This window comes from Varanus komodoensis, unplaced genomic scaffold, assembly GCF_004798865.1.
Source record: "Varanus komodoensis strain SLA01 unplaced genomic scaffold, ASM479886v1 scaffold33, whole genome shotgun sequence".
In the NCBI taxonomy this organism is placed as follows: domain Eukaryota; kingdom Metazoa; phylum Chordata; class Lepidosauria; order Squamata; family Varanidae; genus Varanus; species Varanus komodoensis.
The window spans coordinates 1,463,821-1,478,014 of NW_025335817.1; the positions used below are offsets into that span (position 1 = coordinate 1,463,821).

The following is a 14,194-nucleotide window of genomic DNA, read 5'->3' on the forward strand; positions in this document are numbered from 1 at the left end:
AAAGAAAAATTGAGAGTATGGTTTTATTTTGCTGGGCAGCTGCATAAAGGAAGTGGCAGCCCATTTTTCACCCAGGAGGAACATCATAAAATATCTGAACACAGCCAGTTGATAACTGCTGAGCTACCAATGGACCAGCTTGCCAGTCATAGTGACGGATAGAAAAGCTGGGCAATTCACCACCTTCCAGAGATTTTGACCCACAGGTTGTGCATCTCTGAACAAAGATTTTCTGCATGCAAAGTTGTTCCACAGAGGAAAGGATTGTGTAGAGTTGAATAACAGTAGTTTAGATACCAAACAGAGTGGTTAAAAAGCCGGATAAGACCTTGCTGGGAGTAAGAAAGCAAACCTTTCCCTGTACAACAGACTTGCAAGGTAGGTCAGAACTGTGCCTGGTGCTAGGGAGCGAGTTATTGGCCTGACATCTCACCAGCAAGAAAACTGGTGGGTTGAATTGTGTACCCAGGGGGTCCTCAGCATTATTTGTAACAGCATGACCTGACCTCCTGTGTCGTTTCCTTTTTAAGCCCGGCCTTACCCTTTCAGCCAGAGCGCGTATTTAATTGAGTGGATGTTCACTGCCATGCCTTCTCTTGAACTATCTAACCCTGTCATTTCACCTTCCTGAGAGCAATGCTGCCTTACAGGATTACCAACCCCGGGACAGTTATCGTAACAGCAATAATAGGCTCTCCTAGCTATGTGAGCAAATTTAATTACCTGCAAAGAGACATTCTCGGCTCTTCTCAGGCTTGGCTGTCATCCAGCGATCTGCATTAAGGCAGAGACATTTCAGTAAAACGGGAAAGCTACCGCGTGAGATAGAGTGGGCATTGCAGGGACTGAGCAGTGGGCAGACGGGCTGGATATGCAGCGTGGCTTGCAAGGTTTGTGGGTGAACGTTGGAGCCTGTTTTCTCTGAGCAGTTTTCTCTGCCTTCTCAGCTGCTGTCCTTCAGCTGCAAGCAGGGATGCTGTTGGAAATGTGTTCATGTCAAAAAGCAGGGAAGTGTGAGCTTTCCAACATGTATTCTCACCTGGAATACTGTGTCCAGTTCTGGGCACCAAGATTTAAGAAAGATGCAGGTAAATTAGAAAGGGTCCAGTGGAGGGCAACTAAAATGATCCAGGGTTTGGAAACACTGCCCTGAGAGGAGAGACTGAGAGAACTGGGCATGTTCAGCCTTGAGAAGAGAAGGCTGAAGGTGGACATGAGATCCCTCTGGAAGTACCTCAAAGGCTGTCACAAAGAGGAAGGTCAAGATCTCTTCCTGCTGATGCCAGAGCGTAGGACACGGAATAATCAGTTCGAGTTGCGGCAACCCAGATTCAGGCTGGACATCAGGAAAAGCTTCCTCATGATCAGAGCCATAGGAGAGTGGGACCAGCTGCCTGGAGAGGTGGGGGGCTCTCCCACACTGGGGAGATTCAGAAAGAACTTGGGCAGCCACCTGAGTGGGATGGTGTGACTTGGTGTCCGGCAACAGCAGGGGGTGGACTCAATGGCCTTCATGGTTCCTTCCAACTCTATCGTTCTATGATTCTTTAGGGTGAATGCCAGGAATGTTTTCCATCTGGCCAGGTTTAAGTGCTTTTCAAGGCAGCATCCTACAGGTGTGTTGGATGCCCATCCTTCTCATCCACCCAGGGATTGTTATGCAAGAGGGCACTAAGTTGGGGAAGGGTGACATCAAATGCAGATTGGCCCTTCTTCCACCATCTCTGCTCAAGAGTAGAAGCACCATGAAAATGTTCTTCTGGTTTGGTCCAAAATCAATGCCGCTTCTGAACACTTGGTGTGTTTTTGCCTTTATGCTGACCATCCTGACTTGATTTCAGGTGCTGCTATCGGGACTGATTGGCGTTGTGTCATGGAAAAGGCCCCTCTCCTTGGTGGTAAGTAAGAGCTTTTTCCTACTTAAGTCAGAGTTGAGGGCAACATTGCAGGGAAGATGAAAGCAAGGACAAAGAGCGTAGAAATCTACCGAACGCGCAAAGCAAGGACGGCTTGGTCCTCACATCTAGCAGATCTCCTTGCAAATGTCATGAGGACAGGCGAGGAAGGCCTCAAGCGCAAGGCGAGCCCTGCTGAAGGTCCGTCTCGTCCAGATGTTTGTCCACACAGTGGCCAGCCAGCTCGCCACAACATCCCACAAGCAAGAGATGAGTACAGAAAGCACTCTCCGGCCCGTGTTCCCCAGCAACTGCCGTATGTAGGCATTCTCCCTCTGATAACGGGGGCAGCATATAGCCATCAAGACCAGTAGCCTTCTCTTCCAGGAATCTGTTCAGCCCCCTCCCATCTGAACTGGTGGTCATTAGGACATCTTGCAAAGTGAGTCCTAAAGCTTAACGACGTAACACGCAAAGAACTCCTTTCCGCCGTTTGCCCTGAATCTCCACTAATTGGTTTCATTGAGTGAGCCCAGGTTCTTCTATTCTGAGACACTTGGTGGCTTTTCCCTGGCTCTGAAATGCCCTCCTCCTCTGTTGTCTTTGCACTACTAGGCAAATATAGTTTCTTTCAGGAAGACCTTTGCCTTATAAGCTGGTCTGTTGCTGGAGAATTGCTAATATTTGTTCTAGTGTTCTGATTGTTTTTAGCACTTTGTTTTAATTAAGATTTTGCTTTAATCTGAATTTTACTGCGAGCATCCTAGAGTGGCATTCTAGGAAAAAATGCAGGATATCAGTTAATGAAATAATTGCATTAGGAAATTAGCAAGTTTATGCGCAACTTTATGCCTTTTCTCTGCCTCCCACTTGGCCCCTGGGCTGTTTCCTGTCCATTATAAAGTGAAGAAGATTCGTTGAAATCATCCCTTCTTTTCTGGGGAGGTGGGTATTAATTTCCTGGTATCTTTCTAGCATGGTTTGTTATGCAAGATACCAATTAGGAACTAAATGTTTCTCATTAGGCATGTTCATTAAACAGCCAATGAAAATATAAAGCACAGGGTTTGGGGGGAATAATTCTTGTCTTTCACACAATTAATTTGGTATAAATTCACGGACATTAATGGAATGGTATTGTGAGGAATTTCTGTGCCAAGGTGTTTATGTACCAAGATTGCAGTGTTAATTGAAATAGATGCTATTCATTAATCAGCTAAATAGGAAGAAGGATATTTTGAAAACTAATTTTCTGACAACTGGAAAAAGCCAAGTCCTTTATTGTAAAGCATTCTGTGGGGTCAGGTCCCCCTCACATAAACTCTCTTTATTTCCCTTGCTCCTTTCTGCTACATTTTTGTGTTAGCTTTCTCAGCGCGGTCTGAACATTGATGGATCCAGACAATTGCTAATGACATCTGCTCTAAAGCCTGGTTTTCTGAACAGTTCAAAAACCATTTAGTAGTTTTCACTTAATCCAAAGCACCCACTAGCCTCTGCTGAATAATTCATCTTATTTCAACTTGTCGAGCAAGGCCTAGCTGCGCTATAGATATTTGCTCAAAGGATGAGTGGGTCCATGGGAGAAATGGAGGGGCTTGTCCATTAATTGGCAGTGTGGAGAACCAGAAGAAAAGGAATCGGGAACTGAAGTGAGCTTTCACTGTATTTTTATCTATTTGTAATACTTCTGGGCCACCTTTTAAAAGCAGAAGCCCTTCCAAAGCAGCTTACTTAATAAATATCATCCAATTATAGGCCAGCTGTGGTTAATAATATCAAAAGGCACAACCATCCAGACAGCATTAAAATCTAAGACAAAACAGCAGCTCAAAACCAAGAGTGAAATGGTGTTTTGAGCTTTCTTAGTGCCTGGAAAATTAAGATTAGGAATGCCTGCTGAATTGGACATCTGCAGAGTCGTGTGTTGGGTTGAACCCCAGACCTACGGGCCAAATTTAGCACCTCTCATCAGGACAAAATGAGCAGAATCTCTACCAGGATATGGCTGCTGAAAGCCCAAACCTGTACGAGCAGGTTTAGACGTGACGTGGAATCCAGGAATCCAGGTTGCAAGTCTTGTTCCCCACATACACCTGAAAGCCCTTTGTGTCTTTTGTCTGGATCCGTTCAACCCTTTTGGTTTGCTCTTGTGTAACTCTGGCAAACTGCCTACAGGATCCCAGCTTCCCCCAAATTGTGTCCGTAACTGTCCACGATGGACTCCGTCTTGGTAGTCCCTTTGTGGGCTACCTCCATGCTGCTTGTTTTCCCTGTACATCTGAATAAACTCTAAATGTTCTTTTGCTCGGACACCCCCAATGTGCCTGCATGTGCCGGCCATTCCAGTCCATCTCTCTGCCATTTCCCAGATCCCCTCGTCTCTCTGTCTGGCTTTACCTCCTTTCCCCAGACATCAGTAATGCAATGTTGTACTTCCATGGCTTTTGCAGCGCTTCCCTCCATCCTAAAATCCCCTCTCCTATTTGCATCAGGATGTGCTGGTTTGTTTGCTGTTTTGAACCCTACTGTTTGTCTTCAGCCCCGTCTTCCTCCGTGACAGGGCCCCTCAAAGCTTCTCCGAAACTGAATGTACCCTTGGGCTTGCAGAAGTTTGGCTCCCTTGCCCTTTGCCAAGAGTCCCAACTGGACAAGATGCAGAGCAGCACTCAACAGTTTCCACATATCTAAATACGAAAGTTAATGCAACTTTCACGTGAATGTTTATTCTGGGTGGATTTAGAAAAAAGCTGGGCTCATGCACAGGCAAACTCTGCACTCAGGTGGTTTGTAAGAAAAGCTGAGGATCTGACCCATGGCTTTTTCTTTCTCTTCTTCTCTCTCCTCCTCATTCCTCCTTCTGTCTCCTCTGTTCTCCTCTCTCCTCCTCTCTTCTTCTGTCTTCTCTTCTCCTCTCCCCTCCTCCTCTCTTCTTCCCTCTGCTCCTCTCTCCTCTCTTTTAGAACCATCATAAGCTTCCCACCAACAGTAGAGGAGGCTGTGCTCTGCCATACCAAAACAAGCATTGAAACATCCGTGCAACCGTTACTGCTTTCGTATTCTTAAAAATGATTGCCAGTGCCGTTCTTCCATAGAGTAGCACCCGTGTACTTCCTGGACCGGGTTCAGGCAGGATAACCCATGTGCGCCTTTGGATTCTTCATGGGGGTGGAAAGGAATGTTGTCAACAGGCAGGATCGGGGAGGACACAAAGCTCGGGAGGGAGGGGGAGAGGGGGTAAATTACTTTCTAGCCCCTGCAGGACATCCAGGGAAGCCATGCAGCTTCCTTCTCCCACTCTAGCCCATTGGACCTTGCCTTCTCCAAAGAGGTAGGGGTGCGAACAATGACATCACCTGTTTCTCTGGAGCTGTTTATATTAATGTACTGCACTGGGATTCACACCAGAAATAAATTTACAGCATGTCTCGAACTTTTCTTTAACCCATGCATGCGTGATTTCTGCCGATTATATCCACAAAAGCCCTTTTACGACGAATGCTGCATGTGCCATGTTTTATGAAACGAAAGCAGTCTTTATGATTTGTGTGAGGTTAGAATAGCTTATTTTCTTTCCATAGCAATTGCGTTCCAGGGCTATTACCTTCCACCGTGCTTTTTGGCAGACGACAATGCACTTGGAGCACCATGCAATTAAAGTCGCAGACCAGGGACTGGTTAATCAGCCCGGTCAGCATTTTCGTTCTTGCTGGGTCTTAGCTGATTGTAATAGAATCTTAGAACAGCGATAAAGCGTTGGGTTGTTTCAGGGATCAGCTTTTCTGAGTTTGGTCTGATTGGCGTATAAGCAACCAGGTACGGGAGTGTTTATTTCTTGGTTTAGCAAATGTTTATCCCATCTTCTAATCCGTTGAAGGTTAGGACATCCACTGACAACACTTCTAAGGAATGTATTGTACATCTAGCATAGCAGTTAGTGTGCCTGGGACTCTGGAGGTCTGGGTTCTAGTCTTGCCACTTTTGAGTTTCGTAAGCTGGCCCATAGGGGGTTATCCCAGAAGGTTTTCGTAATGATAATGTGTGTGTTTATTGGTTCTGTTGACTGATTCATTATGTAGGATGCTAGCAGAAGAGTGAAGAAATGGTACGTTGTGCTTAAGTGAGGTCAGCGTGATATCAGGATGTCCAACTGGCACAGGCTACAAATGCCCCATCAGGGCAACTCGGCAGGTGAATGAAAAAGACGGTTCAGCAAACAGGGAGTAATAGTTTTGGAGGTGCAGTTGGCTGGGAAATCTCAGGCCATCAGTGGTGTTACAGTAAAGGAAGTGAAGTTGTAGGATAAATGATCCCTGGCCATGTCCAGAAGAGCGGCTGTGTTAGGGTGACCCTACTCAACTGCTCCTGCAGCGGGGACTATACCACTTCGAGAAAAGATTATAAGCTGTTGGTTTGTTCATCGGTGCTGCACAAGGAGAATAGAAATAAGCTGGTTTTGGGCTGCCCCTTCCCAGGCCGGCTTTGTTGGGGTGGGGAGCCATTTTGTGGTGTTTTGCTTTCCTGTCCTACAAGGATCACCTAGGAGACATCTTGTGGGAGGAGTGGCTACTTCTCACACCAGTGGAAAGACTTGGGGATATGGAGGAACGCCATCATGCAAAGAAGCTGAGGTTGGACTGGCTCCGTGTGTCCTCCTGATATTACCTAAGTACTGCAGGGAAAAAAGTTGCTACCGCGTCTTCTACACCACCACTGGAAGGTGCCTTGGAAAGGTCCTCCAAGACACGTGAGTTGCACAAGGTGTTGTGTGGGCACAAGCATTTTGCGTCATCGCCAGCAGCTAAGGGTGGCCATGTGTCCACAGGAAGAGTTGAGCCTTCAGTCCCAAGTCCAGACCCATTTTTTGTGGTTGGGTTGTGTGAATGCATCAGTACCTCTTGAAGGCTTGCTTTCATCCCACTCCGTGTGTTGCAATATGTATTCTGTGGCTGATAGGGAAGAGGTCGTGCATCGTTCCGAGCATCGTTATGAGCCAGGCTTGTGTATTGAACATCTGTGTGTATCCATGCAGGGGTGACTCAGCTCTCCATTTCCTGCATTCCCTGGAAATCTGCTGAGATTTGCTGAGGATGCATTCCGGAAGGCATAACAGCCAATTTTCAGTGGATAGCTTCCCATTGCATATTGGTTTCATTCTTCTATCTTTCCCTCATTATTCTTTTAAAGCATACATTTAATGATAAGGGCCTCAGGTCAGTGTTTCCCAGGCTGTGTCCTCCAGTTGTATTGGACTACAGTTCCCAGCATGCCTCAACCAGCAATAAACAGGTACGGGGGCAGCAGCTGGGAAAAGCTGCCTTGACACTCCCCCGAAACATACCCGCTGACGCTCAGTGACGCAGCTGCATTTCTGCTCCCTCTCTCCTGCATTCGGTCTTGTTGTTCACTGAGCAAGCAAATGGGTCAAATAAATAAATAAACGAATGAGTGCCACTCTTGAGTGATTAAGCCGCCAAATAACCGCCGCTAATTGATTACTTTGCAACAGCGTGTACGCTCATCGCGCCTTGGCTGAACTGGAAATATTGCTTTGCTGATGGACTTGCATGTCTGATGTGTGATTATTATTTTCAGAACCGGCTTCGACGCTTGACAAACCCTGTAATCTCCCAGCACAAAGGGCCACCTGCACGCCGACGTGCTTCGTCGCCTCCGACTTGCTCGTGCAGTAAATATTGGAATATACGAATGCTATTTCTCCCTCTTCTCTGTTGGTTGGCCTATTTTGAAGTGGCGCCCTCCGCAGAGAGATTCAGTGGTCATGCTTGGCTCGGCTTTTACAAGATATATTTTAAGACGTATTTATCAAATATTTATTCCTTGACTTTTGTCCCCTGACCTCTTCCCCAAGTGGGTTTGCATTACAACAAGCAGCTTAAAGAGCGTAAAATTAGCATGAAGACAGCCCTTTGTGCAGGAGAGGCAACTGTGTCATTATTATTTGACTGAGTGACTGCTCGTGGCATTACATGAGCTTACACAGAACAAAGACGGCGGGAAGGAATTCCGCCTGGGTTTGCCCAGGTTGTGAATCCCTCAGGCCCAGCCCGGCACTCCCCTGTCCCTCCTAGCTTTCCGTCGTGATCTCCCTTAGGCCAGCAAAGCCATCCAAGAAGAGAGAAGGTGGGCCAGCCCTCTCCAATCTAGTGCCGTCAAAGAGAGTTGGACTACAGCCCACTTCGTCCTCAGATGTTATAGGGGATGCTGAAGAAGAGGCGTAGGCAGAAAGTAGATTCGCAGGTGCTTGGGATGTCACCTCCCGGACGTCCCTGCCTGCACGGCCGGTGGTTGGAAGTGCTGGTAGCTGAGGTCCAAAGCAATTGCAGATATGCTTCCTCCCACCTCTTTTACAGGAGGCCGTATTATATGGTGGCCTTTCAACCCATCTGAGTGCATTCCTTCTTCCCCTCATCTCCCTTCTCACCCCCATTTTTGGAAGTCAAAAAAAGAATGCTCATTTTTTTTTTGAAAGTCCTACCATTTTGAGCTGCAGTTTTCAGTAGAATGTGTTTCTTCTTCTTCTTCTTCCAGTAAAGGCGACATGAATGTAGTTGTGTTAGAGCTCGTGCCAGACGCCTGTCCAGGTGTGAAAGCTTGCCGGACCTCTGTGGCCCAGTGAAGAACTGTATGAGCGCCTGGAAACATTGGGGATCGACCATGTTCCAGTGGCTCCTGAGAATGACTGTTGTGTGCTGCCTCTGGGATCAGAGGTGGCATGCCTCTGAAGGCCAGTAGGTGCAGGTCAACAGCAGGAGGAGGCCATGGTCCCATCTCCTGGAGGTTGTGGCTTTTGACTTCCTGGAGCCTTGACAGGCGTGGTCATCAAAGTCTAGAATGTGGGACCAGCTGGGCAAATACTTTGACCTGGTCCAAGGCATCTTGCTCAGTTCTTTAGAACTTAGGTATTAGGCCTGGCATGAAGGGTAGGCATGACCAGCTCTTGCCAAGAGCCCACACCTCAGCAAAGCCCCCTAAGAAGAGCTGTTCCTGCTCTTCAGCATTGTCTCTTGTTCTGGCCCAGGCCATTTGGAATGAGAAAGAGGAGAAGGAGAGGCTCCCATCAAGGTAGCACTGAGAAAGAGGTTGAGGAGCCATGCCTGGTGGCGACCATGTTGACGAGAAGGTGGACTCACTGGTGGAGGCACCAACTGAGGTGTCTTACACAGGGGCCCTCCAACTCTTGCGGCTGCTCTTTGAGGAATATCATGGGCGTCTGGAGTTGTGTCTAATCCGATCACATGCTTGAGATCATATAGTTGAAGTGTAGGAAGATGCCCAGCTATGCAACCTTTTCTTGCACGTGCATTTTGTCTGCACTGGTTTTTAATCATTTTGGTGTCCACTTTTTCCGAAACCCTTATTTCCTGATGTCAGAACAAGTTGATAGGATAGGAAGTGCAGCTCAGTATTAACTACAGCAAAGTTTTCTGTGGACCTTTTTTCCATTGTTTTGCTCTATTTTGCCACAAGCACTTTTTCAGCCATCACAAAACATCAACATTCTTGAATCAGCAGCATATTTTGACACTAGTCGTGAGTTTATTTTTCTAAAGGAAGGGAAAAATGGAATTATTGCTAGCTTGGGTTCTTGTGCCAAGCCAGATCTGTTTGCAATCTATCGTGTGTTATCAATAATATTTAGCTTTTATTTTACATACCTAAAACTCCATGCACTGGCTGAGTTTCTTCCATATTGTGGTGCTGCTTTTGTGCTTCTCGCCATTTTTGGGTTATGCGATCCCCAGCAAAGCAATTTTATTTATTTATTTATTTATTTTTCAATTTATATCCTGCCTTTTTCCCACAAAGGGCTCAAGGCAGCTCACATCTCCTCCTCCTCCATCTTATCCCCACAACAACAACCCTGTGAGGTAGGTTGGGCTGAGAGTCTGTGACTGGCCCAAAGTCACCCAGTTGGCTCCATGGCTGAGCGGGGACTAGAATCCTGATCGTCTGAGTCCCAGTCCCATGCTCTTAACCACGACACCACACTGGCTCTCCTGTGGAACAAGGAATGAGCATTTAATCTAATTTAATTTAATTTAGCAAGCATTTAATTCCTGACCCTTTTCACATGATTAATATTTTTATTTAGGAAGTTAAGCTATGGGTCCTGGACAGTATCTAGGGGGCCGTACGATTCTTCTGATGCCTAGATCTGAGGCTGAAAACCCAGCTCTGACCTTAGTGCTGCGGTTCTGTTCTCCATCCCACAATTCACAGCTATGGCGGAAAGGGGCACACTGGCTGTCCCTTTGAGGTCATAAAAGTGGTATTCTGGAGGGCAGGGAGTAGAGGAGCCTGGAGTCTCCTCTGGAGAGGAGGAGATGGACTATAGATTGCTCCTTCTAAAGTGTGGGACCTAGGCAGCCAGAACACCCCGCCCCCATTCTCTGTTGGATGATTTCAAACCTCCACATTTATGTTGAGGATGCAGTCCATCAAACTGCACGCTTCCTTGTTTTCCCACTAAAGCACTCTAGCCACATTAATTAGCATCCAGTACCAGATTCAAACTAAATCCATCAGATCACAATTTCTGCCAAAACTGGCTGAAAATTAAGAAAGCAAAAATCATGACTGCAGAAGAATTACAGAGCTCTGCTGTCAACAATCAGGAAATCACAGTAGTGACAAAGTTTGTATACTTTGGCTCCGTGCAAAGGGGAGACGGCAGCCAAGAAAAGGGAGTAAAGAAGGAACTAGGAAGATCATCAAATGTAAGGATGTTTCACTAGAGACTGAGGCCAAGATCATTCCCACAATTATATTCCTGTGTGGGTGTGAAAGAAGCTGACCGCAAGACACTCAGTGTGTTCAGAACATGGTACTGCAGGAGAGCTTTATGGATATTCTGGACCAACAGGAAGACAAGCAAGTGGGCCCTGGATCAAACCAAACCAGGGCGTTCCCTAGAAACAAAACTAATGTGTACATGAGAGAACAAAGACTCACTGGAGAAGACAATCCGGCCAGGGAAAGTTGAGGGCAGAAGAAGGAAGGAAGACCAAAGAAGAGAGGGATTCAGTGCATAAGTGAAGCCAGCACTAATTTCGAACAACTAAGCAGGAATGTCCTGGAGAGGGCCTTTTGGAAGGCTTTCGTTTCGTTTCCCCATAAGTCATAATTTATTATGGTGAAATAATTATTTCACCATAAGCTTGGTGACACAAAGCATGCGCCAACCATGAAGCAGCCAACGTTAGCAATACAATATATATGGATGCCTGAGTTGCACGGAACTCTTAGGCTCAGGCACGTGCCCATGCAAGCGCCCGCGCTGTGCTCCATGGGTGCTAATGGCCTACTAAGAGTTTGGTGCAGGAACTTCCTCAGTCCATGCAGACTCAGCGGTTCCTCCAGGCAACTCGGAATTCTGGAAAAGCATCGCCTGCATAGTCTGAATCAGAGTGTCCAAGAGAGCCAACGTCAGCATCTCTCCGAAGGATGCTAATGTGATGTGAGGCGCCGGCCGTGCAAGTCAGTGGGAATAACTGTAAAGCTGGGCTGGGAGCGTCAGAGTCCGTCGTGCCCTGTGGCCGAGACAGAAATTGAAGCGGTGTCGCTCAGCCCTCAGATGCTTTTAGACTGGATCTCTGGCACTTGGGGTCATCTTTACCGTCGGTCATCTTTGGTTCCAACCACAGTGTCCGTGCTCTCAGTGACTTCTAGCAACGGTGGCAGTGTGGGAATCCTTGCATCACCCCTGCTAGCACGTTGCACCTCAAAAACTTCGAACGATGAGCAGTTTCCTATTGCTTTGGTGACCCCGCACGCCATCGAGCTATTTCGATTCACCTGGGTGTGCAAAGCAGCCTCCTTTTGAGGTTGGCTACTTGCCCACCTAGGCTATTGATGTCCCCCAAGGAGCAGCTTGTTGCTAAGACTTCAGTCAATGGTTTTTCCCAATGGGAAGTCATGAGAATTCATCTAAGTGGAACGTGGGGTTGGGGCATTCAGAAAACCTAAGTCCAGATGGGAGATGAGCCTTCCCATCCCAAACTTGCTTTCTGGAGCCCTCAAAATCCAAGACAAGATCCTGAAGAGGCATTCCGCTCCCCATCTGCTGCCCTCAGACCTTTCTTTCCGCCACTCTTCTTATGTCTACTTCTCTCCTTCCCTTGCCTTTCCTTCTTCCTCTCTTAGCAGGAGCAGCCTTGGCAGTGTGAAGCCAACGGGGAGGTATTTTTCTTTGCCCCCATACTCAAGAGAGCTGGGGGGGGCGTGTGTTGGTCTCTGGCTTGTGGGGGAGCCCCATATCCTCCAAAGGGAGTGCCGGACCACCCTGACTAGGGAATAGTTCCTGGAGCTTTCCCCCCTCCGGGAGCTTGGAAAACCTTTTCTTCCCTGTTCCCGGCTACGTCATCCTTTTTACTTGGGTCTGAACCTGGGATTTTCTGAATGCTCAGTGAGGCCCTGCTGCCAAGCCCTCTTACAGGTACGTGGACGCACCGGCAGCGAGCTCTCCAAAGCCATTGCGACTGATCACACGAAAGCAAAACGCTGGAGAGGCGTTGCTCACAGCAGTATAATTGCTCATAATTAATGAGTGAGCCTCCTCTCTCAGCTGGATTTTCAACATATTATTAAGTTAAGCTTATATTAACCTATTGTGTCCATAGTATTCGCTCCAGTAGCATAAATGGGCTCATTAGATTATTTCCAGTTGTTATCCCTTTTTCATATGGCCCTTCCTCCCTGCATCTACTTTAATCCAGACAGAAAACACACACACACACACACACACACACACACACAGAGAGAGAGAGAGAGAGAGAGAGAGAGAGAGAGAGAGAGAGAGAGAGAGAGATCTGCACAAACATTCACATGCACTGGATAATTCTTTATGCGTTTATCCTAACATGCATGTAGTGTGCATTTTATCATGCTTATACGCCTAGGAGAAACTTCTTAATCCCAGAAATGCATTGCAAACTCCAAAGAAGTGTGGAATTAGAAGGGTATCTTGTGCTATAATATCCTGCATTAATTTGGAAGGATGGATGTTGGAGCTGTTGACTTCCAAATGAGCACATTCCTTGAGGGTAGTCAGTGCTGAGCTGGATAGAGCGATTGTCTGACCGGGGCAAAATACAGCATCCGGAGGAAGTCTCTGTGGGATTGCCAGTGTCCTAGCACAGCCTGTTTTCCAGGAAAGCCCTTTCTTCTTGTTGTGAAATAAAATTGAAATGGGGGTGGGTGCACTGCTCCACATTCCTTGCAGGAAGGGCAGGATGAAAATGTACGAAACGCTGGAACTGCTTCAGAGCAGCTGATGTAATTTATTGTCGGGCCATTGGGCCGAGCGGCTCTCCTCGGGTTTTCTCAAATTGCTCTAAGTGGCTGAAGCTGTTGGAGAATGCTGGCCCCTGTCACGTATTTGAATAAATAATTAGCAATGCTTTTCTGCCTCCCCATCACTGGTTGGATTTCAGCCATACGGTCTGTCGACTCCTCTCTCAGGTAGGTATGTTTATTGCTGCAGATGGCTTTCAGGAGAGGGGAAATTTGTAGCTTGGCAGAACAAAGCCGAGATCCTAAGTGGACATCAGGAAATTATTTCAAGGTGAGAAAACTGTTGCCTGGCGAGAAGCATCACTAAGAAGCAACTGTCGCTCAGGGACTGAGAAGATGGGTGTTTCATTACGGCTGCTGAAGCTTTCAGGATGCCATGTGTCCATAAGGGCTTCTGGTTTTCAAAAAATCTCTATTTGACAGATCCCTGTTAGAGACAAAGGGGACAGAGGAAAGGTGATTTCATAAGCAGTTGTGTTGAAGTGAACTTGGCAGTCGCAAAAGCTACAACGCCTTGAGCAACAAGCAAAAATACAATCCTCCAGGTTTATTGAAAGGGGGCCTCTGTCATTCTGCTCTGTGTTGCCAGAAGCTCCAGGGATTTTCATTAGAGGTGTGTACCAGTTCCCTCTCATAATCAGCATTTCTAGACAGGAAGCCAAAAGACACTGTTTGGAGAGGAGACAGAGTGTCTGTGTCTCTGAAACTCCCCACCAAAGTGCGGTGATTTGCACCTCTGGACTGTCAGTCATCCAGTCTCTCTCCTTGCCTCCTTCCCTCGCAGCCGAGTTTTGGAGAAACAGACCGGAATAAGCTAAATATGCTCCAAGCATGAATCGGGAGCAAAGGTCCAGGATCTGTTCCCTCCCCTTAGGCAGGAAGCCAGCCTCATCTTAGAAAGACCCAGAAATGACCCAAAGATCCCGAGTCCATCTCAGGCTTCAGGTGTGAGCCCAATTATTGCCACTAATGTTCATCAATCA

The 14,194-nt window shown here is 47.1% G+C and overlaps 1 protein-coding gene across 4 annotated transcripts in view; it reads left to right on the top strand.

Annotated features, from left to right (window-relative positions):
* Positions 1-14,194, top strand: part of FAM189A1 (family with sequence similarity 189 member A1) — a 157,609-nt gene that overhangs the window by 63,065 nt on the left and 80,350 nt on the right. For 2 of the 4 annotated variants that reach the window (XM_044438689.1, XM_044438694.1), the window contains exon 2: positions 1,842-1,898. Coding sequence is in view for 1 of the 4 variants with exons in the window: in XM_044438694.1 (XP_044294629.1) it covers positions 1,842-1,898 (57 nt within the window). In the remaining 3 variants the exon portion in view is untranslated. Of the gene's footprint in view, positions 1-1,841; positions 1,899-6,291; positions 7,585-12,943; positions 13,380-14,194 lie in introns of those variants that run through there. The other 2 variants (XM_044438692.1, XM_044438691.1) reach the window with 2 other exon arrangements.